The 20,157-nt window shown below is 42.9% G+C and overlaps 6 protein-coding genes across 6 annotated transcripts in view; 2 read left to right on the forward strand and 4 right to left on the reverse strand.

Annotated features, from left to right (window-relative positions):
- Positions 1-277: 277 nt before the first annotated feature.
- Positions 278-589, forward strand: LOC307247351 (histone H4; the record flags this gene model as incomplete). Its single annotated transcript, XM_080023499.1, has 1 exon — positions 278-589. One exon carries the CDS (start codon positions 278-280, stop codon positions 587-589), a length of 312 nt encoding a protein of 103 aa, XP_079879625.1.
- Positions 590-1,411: 822 nt separating this feature from the next.
- Positions 1,412-1,786, reverse strand: LOC307247342 (histone H2B 1/2-like; the record flags this gene model as incomplete). Its single annotated transcript, XM_080023490.1, has 1 exon — positions 1,412-1,786. One exon carries the CDS (start codon positions 1,784-1,786, stop codon positions 1,412-1,414), a length of 375 nt encoding a protein of 124 aa, XP_079879616.1.
- Positions 1,787-3,540: 1,754 nt separating this feature from the next.
- Positions 3,541-3,951, reverse strand: LOC307247334 (histone H3.2; the record flags this gene model as incomplete). The annotated part of the gene is made up of 1 exon (XM_080023482.1): positions 3,541-3,951. The coding sequence occupies one exon, from the start codon at positions 3,949-3,951 to the stop codon at positions 3,541-3,543; it is 411 nt and encodes a 136-aa protein (XP_079879608.1).
- A 751-nt stretch (positions 3,952-4,702) lies between these two features.
- On the reverse strand, positions 4,703-5,314 carry LOC307247329 (histone H1-like; the record flags this gene model as incomplete). Its single annotated transcript, XM_080023477.1, has 1 exon — positions 4,703-5,314. The coding sequence occupies one exon, from the start codon at positions 5,312-5,314 to the stop codon at positions 4,703-4,705; it is 612 nt and encodes a 203-aa protein (XP_079879603.1).
- A 7,403-nt stretch (positions 5,315-12,717) lies between these two features.
- txk (TXK tyrosine kinase) lies at positions 12,718-17,815 on the forward strand (the record flags this gene model as incomplete). The annotated part of the gene is made up of 14 exons (XM_080023553.1): positions 12,718-12,786; positions 12,917-13,045; positions 13,237-13,301; positions 13,634-13,693; positions 14,334-14,388; positions 14,629-14,708; positions 14,880-15,001; positions 15,114-15,188; positions 15,296-15,467; positions 15,723-15,939; positions 16,099-16,163; positions 16,703-16,821; positions 17,153-17,310; positions 17,747-17,815. The coding sequence occupies exons 2-14, from the start codon at positions 12,929-12,931 to the stop codon at positions 17,813-17,815; spliced, it is 1,374 nt and encodes a 457-aa protein (XP_079879679.1). The 5' UTR covers positions 12,718-12,786; positions 12,917-12,928.
- Positions 17,816-18,682: 867 nt separating this feature from the next.
- LOC307247541 (broad substrate specificity ATP-binding cassette transporter ABCG2-like) overlaps positions 18,683-20,157 on the reverse strand; it is a 16,936-nt gene continuing 15,461 nt past the window's right edge. The window contains exon 19 of the mRNA XM_080023706.1: positions 18,683-19,173. Within this exon, the coding sequence (XP_079879832.1) occupies positions 19,026-19,173 (148 nt within the window). The 3' untranslated portion in view covers positions 18,683-19,025. The remainder of the gene's footprint in view (positions 19,174-20,157) is intronic.

Raw genomic sequence — 20,157 nt, forward strand, 5'->3', positions numbered from 1 at the left:
AAAAAAGGTAGCACTGCATTTTGTCTGTAATATTATCATTATTATATATTATGTATTTTTCAGATATAACTGTATTTCATATTCAAATAAAGTACTGATGACAGTTGGAACAGAACAGTCTTGTCCCGTTGATCATTTTCCAACGGAAAGACGAAACCATGTTTGTAGACTTGCAGCGTAGGGCCAGTGTGGCCTCCTCTACGTCCGCTGTGAAGCATTAACAACACGGACTGACGAACAGGGAGTCACTACAGCTTGTTCTACTCTCTCTGCAAACATGAGCGGTCGCGGTAAAGGAGGCAAGGGACTCGGCAAAGGAGGCGCCAAGCGTCACCGCAAAGTTCTCCGCGATAACATCCAGGGAATCACCAAGCCCGCTATCCGCCGCCTGGCTCGCCGCGGCGGCGTCAAGCGTATCTCCGGTCTGATCTACGAGGAGACCCGCGGTGTTCTCAAGGTGTTCCTGGAGAACGTCATCCGTGACGCCGTCACCTACACCGAGCACGCCAAGAGAAAGACCGTCACCGCCATGGATGTGGTCTATGCCCTGAAGAGGCAGGGACGCACCCTGTACGGCTTCGGCGGTTAAACTCTGCAACAGCTCCACCAAACAAAGGCCCTTTTCAGGGCCCCCAAACTCACTAGAAAGCGCTTTTCTTTTCAAGTTGTGTGGAACGATACACCAAGGCAACACAAATAGCTTAAAGTATCATTTGTAAAATATTTAGTACAACACAATGTAAGTCGGTACAATGAAATTCTTGGAACGACAACGACAATGCTCGTCAGAATTAAAACAAATGAAGTATCCAGTTTCTTTAGCTGTACGTTTGCATGTGTTGTATGAATTATGTACACTTTAATTACATTATAATTGTATAATGTCTACTTGACCGCATTATGAGAAATCTATAATATCAATGATGTAATTCTCAGAATTTAATTCGTATTATATCATTTAATGTCAAACATGGATATAGGTGATTAAACAATTCATTATTTGTTGAACCTGCAGCTTTAGATTAATGCTTGAAATTTTTTTTTCCATGAATTGGAAAGCCAATGAAGATGCAGAGATTTGTGGGAACCAATTGGTTGAGTATTTAGGAGATTTCTCCATCTTTACCAGTTTTTCAGTTAAGAAATGGCAAAAATAAAAGTTAATACACAACGTAGCACTTCTAATTATACAATAAACTAGATAATAAACTAGTGACTTTAGAGCTTGAATTTATATTTTAACAAATACATAAGTAACATTCCATTATGCATATGTGTCCAAGTAACATGTATGCGTTTATAATGTAAAATCAACTTTCATTACGTGACTACTGAGTAACGGAAAAGCCTTTGTTGGACAGGGTGGGTGGTCCTGAAAAGGACCTTTGTTTTGTGAGGTCGACAGCGCAGATTACTTGGAGCTGGTGTACTTGGTGACGGCCTTGGTGCCCTCGGACACGGCGTGCTTGGCCAGCTCTCCGGGGAGCAGCAGGCGGACGGCGGTCTGGATCTCCCTGGACGTGATGGTGGAGCGCTTGTTGTAGTGGGCCAGGCGAGAGGCCTCACCGGCGATGCGCTCGAAGATGTCGTTGACGAACGAGTTCATGATGCCCATGGCCTTGGAGGAGATCCCGGTGTCGGGGTGGACCTGCTTCAGCACCTTGTACACGTAGATGGCGTAGCTCTCCTTCCTGGTCTTGCGGCGCTTCTTGCCGGTCTTGCTGGGGGTCTTCGAAACGGCTTTCTTGGAGCCCTTCTTGGGCGCTGCCTTGGCGGGTTCAGGCATGATAACGGTGCAGAGACACACGGTACCGATGGCGCGATTGCGGCGGCACTGCTGCTTTTATAGAATCCTGATGCAAATGTAGTCTGTGACTCCCTCAAATTGATTGGGTAGAGTCTGCAAGCCACACTGCCCATGCGCCAGTTGGTTTCGACGACTAGAACACATACTTGAGGTTTGAAAACAAATATCTGTAAATTTACTTTTATCTGATTATTAAAAAAAATACTTATATTAAGATGAATGCAGTACATGGTTATCAAATGAGAGAAATTTGAATAACATCCTGTTTTTGGGTGAAAATGAGGATGAGAAAAAAGATGGGATCATTATAATAGTTCATATTATATTAACATTTAATATTACTTATCTAAATGTTTTATCATAAGTGTTTTATTTTAAAATAAAGTTAAATTATTTAAAATTAGTCAAGGTAATGACTGTAAATGACTCGTATGGAGATACTGATTGTGGGCATAGGACGGCAAAATACAGTGTATTTTTAAACAAACAAACAAACGGGGAAACAGGTGCATTGCAATGTTAACATTTAAATGTGATATTTTGGAAGCTTTTGGTAGAATGACGTGAATTTCAGAACATTCAAAATACTAAGAGTTCAAATTGTCAACGACGCATCTCGCGCTGTGTCCGGATTGGTCCTGTGCCTCGCAGCTGGCGTGTTATTTGAAAACTCCGCATAAGTGGCGGACAATAACATTAAATTAATTGAACACTGAATGAATGAATGAATGGAGCATCAATATCAAAATAATTTTCAACATAATGATTGTGATTGGTGTCAGAGACTTAATTGTTGAGCTTCCAAGCGACCTGAATTATGAGATGTTGAATGAGACAACAAACATAATAACGTGTCCTGCAAGGGAAGCTGTTATTGGTCAGATCTCAACAGAGACCTCGGCGCTTACGCCGTTAAATTTCCTGTTATGTGATTGGTCTAAACTGAGGACGTTGACACGCTCCCGTTGCTGATTGGATAAATTATTATTTAAAAATTCCGCCAAAACTCAGAGAGCTTATAGCGGTGACACATAAATCTACAGAAAATGATTAAAGTATGTGTGTTTGTCAAACATTTTTTCACATTATTGTTGATTAAACTGTTTGTATTAGATTTTAAATGACTTCTACTAAACTGTGCTATTTTTTCCTCAACACTATCATGTTTTATATCTATCACAAAATAAATACTTTGAGAAATTATTTACATATCTCCAGTATGAGCGGACATAAATCTACAGAATATACAAAAAAAAAAAAGTTATCAGACATGAATAAAAACAATCACATAAGTGTAGGAGACATGGATCCAGAGCATGCTCAATATGATCAGAGAATCATTGTACATTGCTGTTTTATACATTAAACACAATGTAAGCTATTATTCCCCAAGTTTAAAATAAATTTAACGCTACTGACAATGAAATGCCATTTAAACACCATGGGATTGTGGAAACCATGTCCCAACATTATTTTTGGTAAAACCCTATTATTTATATGTATATATATATGCGCGTGTGAGCGCATTGGCACCAAAAGCCTGGTTGTGGATCAGATAGTAGACAGAATTAAAACAGATATCAAGTCATTATCCCCAGCCCCACGCATGGATGTGCCTTTCTGCACGCGATTATCATTCGTTCGATGTGTCAACTTTAGAATGATTTCAGCTCTTGAACGACGGTGTGGTGGCTCTTAAAAGAGCCGTTTACGTTGGAGCGCGGTGGTTGTGTCTAGGCGCGCTCTCCGCGGATGCGGCGGGCCAGCTGGATGTCCTTGGGCATGATGGTGACTCTCTTGGCGTGGATGGCGCACAGGTTGGTGTCCTCGAACAGACCGACCAGGTAAGCCTCGCTGGCCTCCTGAAGAGCCATGACGGCGGAGCTCTGGAAGCGCAGGTCGGTCTTGAAGTCCTGAGCGATCTCTCTGACCAGGCGCTGGAAGGGCAGCTTGCGGATGAGCAGCTCGGTGGATTTCTGGTAACGACGGATCTCTCTGAGAGCCACGGTACCGGGCCTGTAACGGTGAGGCTTCTTGACGCCGCCGGTGGCCGGGGCGCTCTTACGGGCAGCTTTGGTGGCAAGCTGCTTCCTGGGAGCCTTTCCTCCGGTGGATTTACGGGCGGTCTGCTTGGTCCTGGCCATGGTTGAAGTTTCTCTCAAATGGTTTGGAGACAAGAATGAGCCGCAGTCGTGAAGCTGAGATATTTATAGTCCCTGCGGCGCTCGTGCTGTGTGCTGATTGGTCCATGGGTTGTAACGTGACCGTGATTCATGAAAGTTGCGCCAAAACACATTGAATGGTTGAAGTTTTTTATTTGAGTTTATCGAGTTATTTTCTAGAAACACTGATGTTATATATGTAAAATATGTGCCATGGAGTAAAGAATAATATTTATTATAATGTAATTATAAAAAAAAAATATGAAGTGAAAGGTGATACGCTCGCATCAACTTAAATAACTGTGAAATGAATAACTAAATTAATTAACAATTATTTTATAGTTTATGAATAGAAATTATGTAAACTTTTAAAAATAATTTATAACATATAATATATGTATATATCGTAGTGTATTAATGTGTATTGTATTATTTTAAAATATAGTGCATAACTCGTATTATTATTTATGAGCATTCTAATATCTGTTTATTATGAATAATAATTGTAAAGTATTTTTATATATATTACATACTATAATTATTTCGATGGTTCTCTGTACAGGCTGCACATCAGTGTCGTGTAAACATTGAGTAACTTTCTATTGAATATGGATTTATTGTGATTTTTGTAACATGTCAATTTGTCCATCAACAATCGTTGTAGGAGAGCTCTCTATGAGGGTGTGGGTGGCTCTGAAAAGAGCCTTTGTGTGTGGAACAGGATGAAATGAATTTACTTCTTCTTGGGAGCTGCCTTCTTGGCTGCTTTGGGTTTAGCGGCCTTCTTAGCTGGAGCTTTCTTAGCTGGAGCCTTCTTGGCTGCAGCGGATTTCTTGGCTACTTTCTTGGGGCTTTTTGGCAGCTTCTTGGGGCTTTTAGCCGCCTTCTTGGGGCTCTTGGCAGGTGGCTTCTTGGCTTTCTTGGGCGACTTCTTGGCGGCTGTAGCCTTCTTAGCTGGACTCTTGATGGGCTTCTTGGCCGCAGCGGGCTTCCTGGCTGCAGCGGGCTTCTTGGCTTTGGGAGCGACGGCTTTCTTAGCGGGCTTCTTGGTGTCCGCCTTGTTGATCTTGAAGGATCCGGAGGCTCCGCTCCCCTTGACCTGGACCAGGGTTCCTTTAAGCACCAGGCTCTTGACGGCGATCTTGACACGGGAGTTGTTCTTCTCCACATCGTAGCCGTCGGCAGCCAGAGCCTTCTTGACGGCGGCCAGAGAGACGCCGCTGCGCTCGTTGGAGGCGGACACCGCTTTGACGACCATGTCTCCCACGCTGGGTCCTGTCTTCTTGGGAGCAGGAGCCTTCTTCTTGGGGGCTTTGACCGGAGCGGCTGGAGCGACTTCTGCCATTGTTCCTTCTCTTCAGGCGGATTGACAAAGTTCACTGTGGAGTCTGAGCAGATTGAGGCTGGAACGAGGCGGGGGCTGGACTTAAACACACCATGAGAACCGCAGAGACTCAACCCGTGGAGTTGTTCGCGCTGCGGCAGAAACGTCTCCTCACTTTGTGTTTTCTCTGCTGAGTTTTGGGGATAAAATACACGGATCCAGTGAGTTCTGGGGCTATAACGTGTAACGGACACAAAGACAACTTGTTACCGTTCAATAAAAATGTACATTTAGTTCCGGGGATCGAAGCGTTGTTGTAACGGACACTGAAAAGCTGCGTTTTGCAGCACGGAAAGGTTGACTTCACATGTCCACTTGTTTGTATTTTGTCTTTTTAAACGATTTAAACTGAAAACTAGAACAAAAACAAATGTCGCCCATTTAGTAGAGATGTTGGACAAGGGACAGGAGGTGAAATGAGTCCTCCAGTCCGATGTGTGATCTATTAAACATAGACTTTTTCCTCGCCTTTAAACACACATGCAGCGGTGGTGATGGGAGATCAACCTTCGTTTCCATCGCCTATTACATTGGATTTTCAAATCAAATAGTGATGACGAAACAACTTTAATTCAAAACAAATGAGTGATGAAGAGGATGAGGAACATGGAGGTGTTTGTTGTCTAATGTTACTTTATCAGGTAATATTCATCACACCATTTAGGACACTGATCGTTTGCTGAGATGTTGAGACATTGAACCACGTCAAGTGTCTTTATTTGTTAATCCTTCTATATATGATATGAGCGATTCTATCCATATTTATATATCCTACAACTGCTAAATTTAATTCATACATTCTTATCGACAATGAACCAATTGGTCGGAAATATTCAAAGATGTATGGATGATTAGGGCCACATGATAAAACTGTGTCGTGAAAAAAACCATTTCAAAAGTTCATCTCAGAATTATGAGAATCAACACAGAATTTTTAATTTTTAATTTGAAGTTTGGTCGACTGGTGCTGTGGTTACAGGCTGTGTTGAATTTGAATAAAAAGCATGCAACGGAATATTAAAAGGAATCTGTTAGAATAGAATATTAGAAAATGAAATAGATTGCAATGCACGCGTTTTTTTAATTTTATTTTCCCTAAATATTCACTGCATTTTGTTTTCATATACCTACAATAACAGTCATTAACTAGATTTATCCTGAATTATTTTGATTAATTTCAAAACAAAACACTTATGATGAACCAGTTGGGTAGTAAAGTTCGGTTAAATATAAAATCAATATGAACTTTTATAATTATACCATCGTGTTTCTCATTTTCTCCCCAAAAAAAGATCGCGTTGTTAAAATAGCTTTCATATGAAAACCATGGATTGAATTGGTCGCAATAGAAGTGTTTCTGATACTCAGCTTAAAGAAAAGTGACGGATATTCGTTGAAAAGAACTCTCAAACCTCTGTGTTCTGGTCCCCGAAACCAACTGGCGTCAACGACATCTTTGAGCGGTGAGTGAGTCGCCGGTGAGGCCTCTCGCCTGGCCCACTACAACAAGCGCTCCACCATCACGTCCAGGGAGATCCAGACCGCCGTCCGCCTGCTGCTCCCCGGAGAGCTGGCCAAGCACGCCGTGTCCGAGGGCACCAAGGCCGTCACCAAGTACACCAGCTCCAAGTAATCTGAGCTGTCAGCTTCTCAAACCAAAGGTCCTTTTCAGGACCACTCACACTGTCCAACAAAGGCTTTTCCGTTACTTAATGGTGACATGATGGTTCGTAATAAATTACTTTATTTATATTATCCACACATTATAGTTGACTCGGTCACATATAAAATGAACAATTGTCATACGTTGTGATCATCTGCAACCCTCTCCAGCTGAAAGATGTAACTGCATCAGAGCTTCGCGTCGCAAAATGGAATTGTCCTCACGTATTCGTTCAGACATTTCTCTGAAAATGAAAAAGCTGCGATCTTTATAAAACACTGAATTGAATATAATATTTAAACCTATTAATGTATGCTATAAGAAATGAATACATACCATGAGAATAAATAAAGCAGTACAGGATTCATGGATCTTAATTCATTTATATGTTCTACTACAGAAATTAAATGAGTAACGGAATGGAGATGCATCCATAGAATAAATAGAAATCAGTCTCATCGATTTTAGAGGGAGGATTTTGGTGACAGGGGGGAAAAAATTGCCAAGGGTCGAAATATATTTCATAAATATGTAAATAATTCTGAGAATAAATTCAGAAATTTAAAGACTGAAGTCAGAATCATGACTTTGATCTCTGCGTCCTGAGCATAACGTTTTCTCAGAATTGTAGGTGAAAAAAATGATAACAATAATGATGTAAAAAATAGTTAAAATAATGATTAAAAAAAATAAAATAATATCAATAATAATAATAATAATAAGCCACAACTCTCTGATGATTTGTTTCGTGCGATTGCCATAAAGCTTGAGGAGTATGAAGAGGAAGAGTGGTCTCTGACTGCCCTCTAGTGGCTGAATGGTGTAACTCCACACCGACGTCTCATCCTGGAAGTCGGAATGGTGTCGAAATACCTTTCATGGAGGCGGTTTATTCATGCGTGCGGAGAAGCACAGCCCACACAGGTCTCTACAGTTCCCTCTCCTCTCTCACATGCGTTGCAATTGTTTATTTGGGAGGCAGAGCAGATGTCCTCATGGTTTGACCTCCGAAGACAAAACCATAAGTCGAGCACCCAAACTAAACCTACGGAAGCAAATAGTTCGTCGTTCTGATGCTACGTGTTCCCAGAGAGGGCTGATCCGGCCGCGACTTGGATATATCAGGCGGTTTGCCGGAATCATGCAAATGACATTAAGCGGAATACGACGTATAAGTAACATAATGGCTCGTTTCACAGTGTTACACATACACACTTCAGTCTAATTGATATTATCAAAACCGCACCTTGTGAAAAATGTATTAAGTTTGATGCGATTCCCCAATATATTGAGGACATATATTCAGATCCGTGGACACTTGATCACTTAAAAAAAAAAAAAAGAAAGCAGCGCAGTGTAGTTGCTCTATTCCAATTGTATTTCTGTATTGCTTGTGTTTTTATGTATGCGTGTCATGTACTCGACTGATTACGCACGTGTATGCAGTTTCCTTTGTTGGTGCGCACGTGGAGAACAACGTCAGGTGGACGGGCGTCGCGGACGTTCGGAGCCGTTCATGTCAGGACGGAACGAAGATGTTACGCTGCGCGATCCCATTCTGGTTCGAATGAAAACAAAAAAGGCAAAAAAAATCTTATACGACAAAAAAAAACAACAACTTTAAAAACGTCATCATAACATTCTTGATCGCCGTCAGTGGGACAGAACAAAAAAAAAAAAACATGTAAACCTTTTCAATTTACAATCTTTATCTTTATTAATATTGACTTTTATTTATTTTTTATATCTTTATTATGTCGTTCATAATTAATTGTAGACGACATGTTGTTCCGGTAATACACTCTGAATCCGGATTTTTATTTTTATTTTTTAATCATAATGATCCTACAATCCTAAATTGACCCGTGGCTGATATCCCATCACCCGATCCGATCCCTGATTTTGGGGGTTTTGAAAGAACCATCGGCGAGATTTAATCCAAAATCTGACGGGATCCCGTTTGAGCTCCCACCCGGACACCTGATCCCACCCGAGATGTGAACCAACCATTCACGTTTTCGTTGATGTCGACTGACTTTAAGTTGTTATTTTTGACGCAACGCACCGACGACATATACGTACGTATCACCTCGCACATACAAATAAATAATATATTAAAAAATGACTAATAACACTTTTTTTTTTCTTCTCATTCTGGACCTCCTCTTGCACTTGTATCTGGTGGAATTTAAAAGCAGGGCCGTGCACCTCAGTCCCGCGTTTCCCCAAAGGTCGATGTCGGCTCTGGTGGCTTCCAGCCGCTCACGCAAACGCTTTGGGCAAAAGCGTCCGACGCACGAACAGTTTAAATAAATGTAAAGGCGAAGGTGTCGCCTGCTGTGCAGTTTTGTGTTGTTTTTTTTCCATCTGCGGCGCGTTTCTCGGAGACGACGCTCCGCGGTTTCACAGGCGGCACAGCTCAACTTCCTGCCGATGCGCGCTCTCTCGCCCCCTCCATAAATAGCGGCTGACGGTGACGCAGGGCGTGCTTCTCACGACTGCTTTTGCACATCTTATTATTCAAAATATTCAAATCAAATTAAAAACAAAACGGGCCGTATCGATCTCAACATTTGTCCCTCGGCTTATAATTCACGTCCCGTTTGTCCAGCCCAATGTCCCCGCCCTGAGCTCTCCCATCGTCGTGGTTTTTTTTTTTTGTGGTTTTTTTTTTAATCGTAATTCTTGTGTTATAAAAATAAAAAATAATTGAAAACTCGTTCAACTTTGTCATTTGGCTACAGAGTCACACGCAGCGAGCGCGGTCGCTGCAGCCGTGGTTTCCGCGTCCTACGCAGGGACCGGAAGTGCCCCCCGGCGGCGCTCTGGCACCCAGCCGCCAATCGGCCGGTTACCCGTCGCCATGGCAACAGCCCGTTAATCCGTCCGGTGGATTGACCGGAACCTCAAAATGCCCTTTATCTAGATAGAAATATTTATGAGATACATATTATAGATTGTATATATTATATATATTGCTTGATTAAATATCATTAGATTAATGAAATACAATCACATCAGAAAATGTAAGATTTTTATATTTTTTATATTTTATGAAAAAAAAAAAAATTAAGATTTATTTTCTGACGTGTTGATAACTTTATTACACAAAACAACACAACAGAGAGGGAACCTTCTCCCCCCTCCTCACATTATTTTCACCCTTGTATGCGTTTCCTTCCTGTGCCGCTATACCTCTTGGTATAGAGAATTGTTCTCTCTCTCTCTGTGTCTCTCTCTCTCTGTGTGTGTGTGTGTGTGTGTGTGTGTGTGTGTGTGTGTCTCTCTCTCTCTCTCTCTCTCTCTCTCTCTCTCGGCAGTCGGAGCCGCTGCAGTGCACGCCACATCCGAACAGGTCGTCTGCGAACTCTGACCTTTCACCCCGGGAACGAGGGAGGAAGGGAGAGGAGAGGAAGATATTCCACTTGAAGAACATGATTCGCTCAGGTAAGTGACACACACACACACACACACACACTCACACACACACACCATCCCCAGGTCTCCTCGGTTACCTGTGTCCTCATGTTTCCTTGGTAAATCGGTAAATATAGTATTTCATATGGAGTGTCACCGTCGTACTTGCTGACAACGGGCTCCTACATCCCATAACGAACGGCAGATAAACAGTCCTGTGACGACACCGTTCTGTTTACGTCTAAGCTTAAAAGTGATTTTATACAACGCTCTCCTTTCTCCTTTACAACAGAGAAAACTAAAACGGATGTTTGGGAGTTTTCTTGTTGTCGTCAAAGCTACGTCCATATGTCGAATATAGATCGAAAACAGCAGCTTGTTCAAATCCAGAAGCTACACCTCTGTCTGCCTGCGTCCCAACCGTATGGAGGCTGAACCTGTTTTAACGAAAATTTACCCAGTTCCCTCTCGAATGGACCGTTCAACCCAAAACTGCTCTCAGCTCTTGAGGCACATTCTTTGTGTTTCATTGTCAATGTCAAAAGTATGTATGAAGAAACAGACACACACACACGCACGCACGCACGCACACATACACACACACACACACTCGTACGCACGCACACAAGCACGCACGCACGCACACACACACACACACACACACACACACACACTGTGGTTGCTGTGGCAAGGTAAACAATAGTTCCTGAGAAAGACCTCCCACCTTGTAGAGAAAAGAAAGTGAGAGAGACTCTCTCTGTCACCTCCCTCTTTATTTCTTTCTATCTTCCAGGTCACTCCATCCATGCTGTCTTCTGCTGCTGCTGTGCCTTCCAGTCCAGGTGCACAAAGCACACTATCTTATAATAACACCTAACTATAATAATATTACAATAACACCTAACTGTAAGAATATTACAATGACACCTAACTATAAGAATATTATAGTAACACCTAACTATAATTATATTATAGTAACACCTAACTATAATAATATTATAGTAACACCTAACTATAATAATATTATAGTAACACCTAACTATAATAATATTATAGTAACACCTAACTATAATAATATTACAATAACACCTAAACAAAATAATGTTATAGTAACATGGAACTATAATAATACATTAGAACCTCGCATTACGAGTTTAATTCGTTCCATGACCGAGCTCATTTTACGATATGCTCGTTTTACAAATGAATTTTCCCCATTGAAATTAATTGAAATATAATTAATCCGTTCCAAGTCCCAAAAAACACCCAAAAATCACCCAAAAATCATTTTTTGGGGGTTTTAAAACGGAATAAGCAGGTCGACTACACACGTTCCTTTCTCATGTTTATCAATGATTTCCTTCTTCAATTCGAGCGTAATTAGCCTTTTCTTCCTCTCAGAACTGTTCTTTGCACTAACCTTAGGAGCCATGGGTAACACAACTAATTATTATAAAATAATAGCAAAAAAAAACCGCACAAAACGAAAAGGAAAAACACTGGGAAACACAATAGGGATGCTTCCACAACGAGATATCCGTGTGAACTGAGCGAGCGGTGGCCACGCTTGTCGGGAGAGCGTGTGCCAGCCTAGCGGTCGCTGTATGAACCTCGCTCGTAATGTGCATTTCCACTGGTCAAACAAGACGAACATTTGCACGAGCCTCGGCTCACAGAACAAATTACTCGTAAACTGGCACACAGTAATGCGAGGTTCCACTGTATTACAATAACACCTTACTTTAATAATATTACAATAACACCTTACTTTAATAATATTACAATAACACCTAACCAAAATAATGTTCTAGTAACACGTAACTATAATAAAATAAGAGTAACACCCATCCATGATTATATTTTAATTACACCTAACTATAAGAATGTTATAGTAACACGTAACTATAATAATAATAACAACTTACTGTAATTATATTAGAATAACACCTAACTATAAGAAAATTATAGTAACACGTTACTATAAGAGTATTATTGTAACTGTAATAATATTATAATAACACCTACCTATAATAATATTATAGTGACAGATATTGTTATCTTTCAACAGCAATTATTAAAAAATGTTATGGCTGTGCTACATATTCTATTATTCCAGTATATTTTAGTATTTTTAGGATATGTTTAAATATAATATTGTGCAGATAGATAAACAGACATAATGGATATTTGGTTGATTGACAAGTTGCTGAATGCATTGATTAGTTGGTCAGTTAGTTGATTGATTTATTGGTTGATTGATCCATTTGGCAGGGAGATCAACACCCATGTGGAGCTGGAGGAAGTCACTCCACTCTGCTGCCTGTGCAGGTGCTCCCCAGGCCGTGCTCACAAGGTAGCGCGTGTGTGTGTGTGTGCGTGCGCGCCATTTTTCTTTTTTTCTGATATTGTTGCCGAAATTAACCGTGGGGCCTGGATTTCTCTCTCTCTCTCTCTCTCTCTCTCTCTCTCTCTCTCTCTCTCAGGTCGACAGGTCAATGAGGGAGCTGCCCCCTCCTCCCCCTGAGCATGATGATGGTGGTGAGGGGTTGCTGAGGGTGGTTGCTTTGTATGACTTTGTTCCCAAAGAGGACACAGACCTCATACTAAATCAGGTAAGCACACATGTTTGTTTATTTATTATTTAATATTGGTTTATTGATTGCTTAGTTTATTTAATTAGTGGATTGACTCTGTTGATTCATTGGACGACCTGTTGGTTAGTTGGTTGGATATTTGATTGATGGATTGATGCATTGATGGATTGATTGATGGTGGATTGATGATGGATTGTTTGATTGCACAGGGCGAGGAGTACACTATCCTTCACAAAGAGGACCGACTGTGGTGGAGGGCTCAGGACAAAGATGGGTAGGTCCAAGACAATCTGCAAAATCATTGCTTCTCCTCACAGGAAGATTTCAATATCAGAACCTACAAGTGCATTTACATGTTTACACAGGGTGAAAAAATGTATTTATTTAAAATATTTAATGTTTGTTTTCACATTCTTAATTGTCTTTGCTAGAGAGTGTCATGCGTTGTCGTTCCAGCAGGTGGCGGATGTTTTAAATGAACCTCGCCCGAATGAGATTTATTCACCTTACCTCGTCTAGCTGCTCAGTTATTTACAATCAAGCTTTCCTCACGCATGTCAGACGATTAATGATTAATAATTTAACGTTTTCTTGCAACTTTTCCAGGAATATAGGCTTCATCCCCAGCAACTACGTGATGGAAAGGAGCAGGATCGAAGCCAACGAGTGAGTGTCTCACGGGTCAGGGGGGTCAGGTTCCATTTTGTTTTTTATTAATTAAGAATCTTGCGTTTATGGAGAGGATGGTTTGAAAAAAAACATGTTTTACAGGCAGCAAGAGTCAAAAATACATGAAAATGTAGGTGTTTTAAGTCGCAGGTCCAAATATATAGATATATATATATATTGTTTTTACATCTCGGCCGGTCCCATCACGCAGGATGAACATAGTCTCACTGACTGCTAGTCAGTCGGCAGGTCAGTCAGTAAGTTTGTTTCAACGCCATTTAGGATGAAAAGAAATGCAGTTTTTAACAAAATAAAGCCCCATAATGACAGCGACTGCAGCGCAGTTGAAGACAACAACGGAGAGACGTGCGTGGCGTGCAACCCCACCACGAGATGCAACTACATTCTACACCCTGCACCTTTAAGACACCACACAATCCACACAGCACTTTATCCGAGGCAGATCATTTACATACACATACTCTATGTAAAGGCAAAGTTTGGATCGCTTGACAAATAGGTCAATTGATAGCAACTCACAGTTCACGAGGGTGTTTTCAGCGTCGAAAGTGACGCAGCCCATCCGAGCTGAGGAAGGAACCGACAAAGGCTCTGTCATTTTCTCCTCTTCCTCCAGATGGTACTGTCGGAACATCACAAGAACTGAAGCCGAACAGCTGCTCCGACAAGAGGTACCTGTCTCTCTGCCTGTCTGTCTGTCTGTCTGAGGCTTGCTTACTTTAACTTGAAAATATTTGTAACCATGTTCAGAATACCCCCAAATCCGACGCCGTAATTGCAAATGAAGTGAATAATTCGAAGCCGGATGAGAGAAGTTGTCACCCTATCAATAGCATCCAAAAGAAAGAAAACAATGTAATCTTCACACTTGATTGGGCACAGCTGATGAGGAGACCGACGCTGTGTTGCAGAATAAAGAGGGAGGTTTTCTAGTGCGGGACTCCAGCCACCAGGGGGTGTACACCGTCTCCGTCTACACCAAGAGCCAGGGGTGAGCTACACCCTTCACACACCACCAAGCAGAACAATGTAATTCATGAACATTTCCTTGGAAATCGAGAATGTGTGTGTGTGTGTGTGTGTGTGTGTGTGTGTGTGTGTGTGTGTGTGTGTGTGTGTGTGTGTGTGTGTGTGTGTGTGTGTGTGTGTGTGTGTGTGGTAGTGCCACTGTTATTAAACACTACCAGATCAAGCACACAGAGACGGGACAGTTCTTCTTGGCTGAAAAACACACCTTTGACTCCATTCCCGAGGTCATCCACTATCACCAGCACAACGCAGCAGGTGCACACACACACGCACGCACACACACACACACACACACACACACACACACACACACATTTAAACCCACACCCACTGTGGTTTACGTGTGTGTGTGTGTGTGTGTGTGTAGGCCTCGTAACCAGGTTGAGGTATCCAATTGATACAATGGGAAGGTGTGTTCCTGCAACAGCTGGATTCAGTTCAGGTAAACACATTCACATTATATTTTGGTCAGATGTGTGCTGTGTGTTGGTATTGTATATGTCTGTTTACTCTCTCTCTCTCTCTCTCTCTCGCTCTCTCTCTCTCTAGAAAAGTGGGAGATTAATCCCAGTGAATTGACCTTCATGAAGGAACTGGGCAGCGGCCAGTTTGGACTGGTGCGACTGGGGAAGTGGAGAGCCGAGCAGAAAGTGGCCATCAAAGCCATCAGGGAGGGCGCCATGTTCGAGGAAGACTTCATAGAGGAAGCCAAGGTCATGATGTAAGTAAGGGGGCGTGGACACGATCGCGTTGCTAGAGTGGGGCATGACCAAGGTCGTGATGGAAGGTGAGCATGGGCACACCGCCCATGCCCCCCATCATAACCTTTACCAAGCTCAAGATGGAGGTTGGAGTGTGTTGCCGAGGTCATCATGGAAGATGGGGGCTTGGTCAAAGTCACGATGGCGTGTGTGTATGTGTGTGTGTATGTGTGTGTGTGTGTGTGTGTGTGTGTGTGTGCGCGCGCGCGCTTCAGGAGGCTGTGTCACCCCAAGCTGGTCCAGCTGTATGGAGTGTGTCTCCGTCAGAGGCCTCTGTTGCTGATCACCGAGTTCATGGATAGCGGCTGCCTGCTCAACTTCCTCCGCCAGAGGGGAAGGGCTCTGAGGGAGACGTGGCTTCTGTCCATGTGCCAGGACGTCTGCGAGGGGATGGACTACCTGGAGAAACACAGCTTCATCCACAGAGATCTGGTGAGGGGGGTGGGGTAGGGTGGGGTGGATGGGCGAGAGAGAGAGAGAGAGAGAGAGAGAGAGAGAGAGAGAGAGAGAGAGAGAGAGAGAGAGAGAGAGAGAGAGAGAGAGAGAGAGAGAGAAAATTCCTGTGGTTCATCTTGGGACTCTGTTCTCCAGGCAGCCAGGAACTGTCTGGTCAACCAGCAAAACATGGTGAAAGTCAGCGATTTCGGGATGACCAGGTACAGAGCGGGACCAGCTGCGGAGCACTTTACTCAAGTTCTCCACCTTAACCATTTCATTTCGGTATTTTCACTTTTCTTGAATAGCTCCATTTTGGAGGACTTTGTACTTCCTGTATACTCAAATGCATTCCAATGCAAATTATTTTACTTTTTAACACTTATCTCTAGCACCCGAAAGGACTATTTATTTTCACTAAAAAGGGTTTTTCATTCAAGCGGTCGGGGTCAAAGTCAAACAATTCAAAGTCAGTTTGTTTAGCTTTCACGTTTGATCCTGTGGACAATAAGAGGAAATGACAAGAGCGACTAAAACTGGACCTTCAAGAGGGTAACGCGTGACTGTAGTGCTCTTACACTTAAATCAAGACCTTTAGTACTTTATTTGGCTCGAAAGTTTGACGACTTCTTTCACCAGAACAGGGTTTACTGAGAGTACAATATTTATACTTCAGGCGGAGGATATGAGTACTTCCTCCAGCACTGGGAGCAGGGAAATGAAAAACCCAAAAGCAAACCAATGTCATCCTGAATGCCAGGTACGTTCTGGATAACCAGTACACCAGCTCCAGCGGTTCTAAGTTCCCGGTGAAGTGGTCTCCACCAGAGGTTCTGCACTACACCAAGTACAGCAGCAAGTCCGACGTCTGGTCCTACGGTCAGTTCTAGAGGATTTTTCAGAATATTTGTTGTAATTCATATGCATGTTCTTTTTATTATTTTTTTTTTTAGCCAATAAACAAATAAAAGTTGTTATTCTTCTATTATTAAATTGATATTCGGGGTAAATCTGGTAATTCTCCCATCAAACTGGACACACACACACACACACACACACACACACACACACACACACACACATATTCAAGCCCACACCCACTGTAATTTACTGACACAAAGTGTACATGTGTGTGCGTGTGTGTGTGTGTGTGTGTGTGTGTGTGTGTGTGTGTGTGTTCGTGTGTGTTCGTGCGTGCGTGCGCGCATAGGTGTGCTGATGTGGGAGGTTTACTCCGAGGGCTCCACCCCATTCGAGCAGCATTCCAACGGCGACGTGGTCCTGGAGGTGACGAGGGGAGTCCGACTCTACCGGCCTCACCGAGCGACGTCGGAGGTCTACCACATCATGTACCGCTGCTGGCACGAGGTGGCTGCACCCCAACACACCTACGTCAAACAACAGACAACTTTTGTTATTGTATGGTGGCTGTGATGAATCTCCCTCCTTTCCCCCCGCCCCTAAAACATACTTATGAAAATAGTAGATGACCTCGTCTGTAACGTAGAGGGAGAGGTGGCGTAGAAGAGTACAGGTCGCATAGAAGAATGTTTGGGTTTATTTTCACCAATTTAAAAGCGATTTGCCTCCCCCCTCTCACTACATTTGGTGTTATTGTAATCACAACGTCGCCCACGCGGCTTGAACATTCACCGTGGATAGAAATACACATGTCAAAAACCCACCAAGGGTTCTGAAGACATTAGATTTGGGGACCCAATTTGAACCTCCCGCGCGCCACCTGCAGATCCTCACAGTCGGGCGGTGCTGATGTTCGTCATTTTGTGTCTTCTTCCTCCGCCAGAGGCCTCAGGAACGGCCGTCTTTCTCCGAGCTGCTGGAGGACATCAGGGACCTGGCGGAGCAGAACTGATGCCTGTTTCAAACTATTGTTTTGCTATTAACGGTGTACGTAAGCAAACATGGACTTCCGTTTTGGCCGTGGTGAAGCATGCAACATCTATTACCTCGTCGTGAAATGTTTCGCCAAAGGAGGATCTTGATCTTCTGACATTTTAAAAACACGGTAAAACACCAAGAAGGAAGCCACTGTATCGTGCAAGAAGCAATGTTTTATGAGAACTTTTACATTTTACACTTGAAACCAGAGGCGACATGCTGGTTTTTGTCATGGTTCACAAAGATCATGTCGTGATATCACAAAAGTGCAGTTTCACCCTGGGACACACACACACACACACACACACATATGTATGCATGTATGTATGGGATGGAGAAAGGGCCGGGGTTTGTCTCGATTTCTCGACGGGGGCGGTATATGGAACTCGATACGGAGCTCCAATTTCCCTCGGGGGACAATGATGAGACCTCCGATACCTCTCCGACACAACAGCTGGAAGGTCGGGTCGCTCGCGATACAGCGATCTGGGAATGAGACCCAAATTGAGCACATTTACATGACAATTTCATTTTGTTAAAGACGCAACGATTTTCTTGCTTCTTCTCTTCTTGGAACTTCATCAAAATGATGAAATGTTCTTCATGGTGTGTGACTGACGGATGCATGTTGTCTATGCTGGAGAGAGATTTCCAAATGCCAGAGTATTTATCAACACAGAAGGTTCTTGCAATGCGCCCAGTTCTTGCATTTTTGATATATAATTATGAATAAAACATATATCAACATCAATCGATGAGAAGAATTACAGTAGGGACCGTAAAGTGCTTTATTGTTTATTGTGAGTTTTATATCCAATAAAAATCTTTAATGTGGATGGAATGAAAAAATTCATAATAATTTATCTTAATAGCCTTTAAAATGGAGTAATACATTACAGAAAAAAAATAAGATGTACAAAGTGGATATTTGAAAATAAAAAAATCATAAAAAAAAATATTTATCAATCTTATATTAAATCAATAATGGATCAGTCTTGAAGGGAGACGAGCGTAGTGTTTCATGTTGGCAGAATTCCGCTCTGAATAAACCTCGGTATGAACCAGCCGATCGCAAACTGTCCGACTGACAAACTAATCACCGCAATGTGCGCTTAGTTTGGGTTTGTGGAGTGAAGCTGGAGGAGATACCGGACCTTTCAAGTTAAATTCTCAGCGCTGAAGCTCTAGGTGAACTTTTTGATGAAGCGCAGCTTGAGGTAGGCGATGCCGAGGAAGACGACGGTCATGACGAAGAGGGCCAGGTGGTTCTGCCAGAAGCCCCAGGTGGAGTAATCCACTCCCTGCTGCGTCAGGAAGTCTTCTCCGGTGCAGCTGGGGGCGGACAGGTCGGCAATCAAAGGGACGCCACATTCGCAGGCGGACGAGCTAGGAGACAGTCTAGGGGACAGTCTCAGAGACCGTTTAGGAGACAGTCTAAGCGACAGTCTAGGAGCTAGGAAACAGTTTAGGAGAGAGTCAAGGAGAAAATCCAGGGGAAAGTCAAGGAGTTCGGAGAAAGTCTAGGAGACAGTCTAGGGGACAGTCGAGGAAGCTGGGAGAAAGTCTAGGAGCTAGGATACAGAGTAGTGGATAGTTAAAGCTTGAGGAGACGGTCTAGGGGCTATAAGACACAATAGGAGCTAGGGAACAGTTTAGTGGAGAAGCTAGGAGACAGTGTAGGACAGATACAGTAGGTGCTACAGGACAGCCTAGGAGCTAGGAGACACTCAGTTGGACAGTCTAGAAGCTAGGATACAGTTGAGGACAGTATAGGTACTCCTATGCTTTCCTCATGCGGTCCTCAACTGTCTCCTAGCTCCTAGACCGTCCCCTTTAGAGTTGAATGCACAGTATGGAAACTGGGAGGCAGTCAAGTGGATATCTAGAGGTTAGGAGACACTCTATGAGATAGGAGACAATCTAGTGGACAGTCTAGGAGCTAGGAGACAGTTGAGGAAAGTATAGGATACAGTGTAGTAGCAAGGAGAAAGTCTAGGGGGTACAGTAGGAGACACTCTATGAGCTAGGGGACAATTAAGTGGACGGTCTAGAGTACAGTCTCCGACTGTCATGAATCCTCCCGAGATCTCCTCGTATTTTTGTTTTCATGTTTCACTTTCATGTGGTATTGTCCTCTTGCCATGTCATTAACCTCCATGTCATTTCAGATCCGCCCACTCCCCTTTGCTTTGCTGTCACTCCCTTCGCTTCACATTGTTTCCCCTTTCCCTCGTCAGTCCTCCAGTATAAATACCAGTCCACTTCTCTGTGTTCTCTGCCAGATTGTCTTTTCTATTACACTGAGATTTCCTGCAT

The sequence above is a fragment of the Zeus faber genome, assembly GCF_960531495.2.
Source record: "Zeus faber genome assembly, chromosome: 22".
Classification (NCBI taxonomy): Eukaryota; Metazoa; Chordata; class Actinopteri; order Zeiformes; family Zeidae; genus Zeus; species Zeus faber.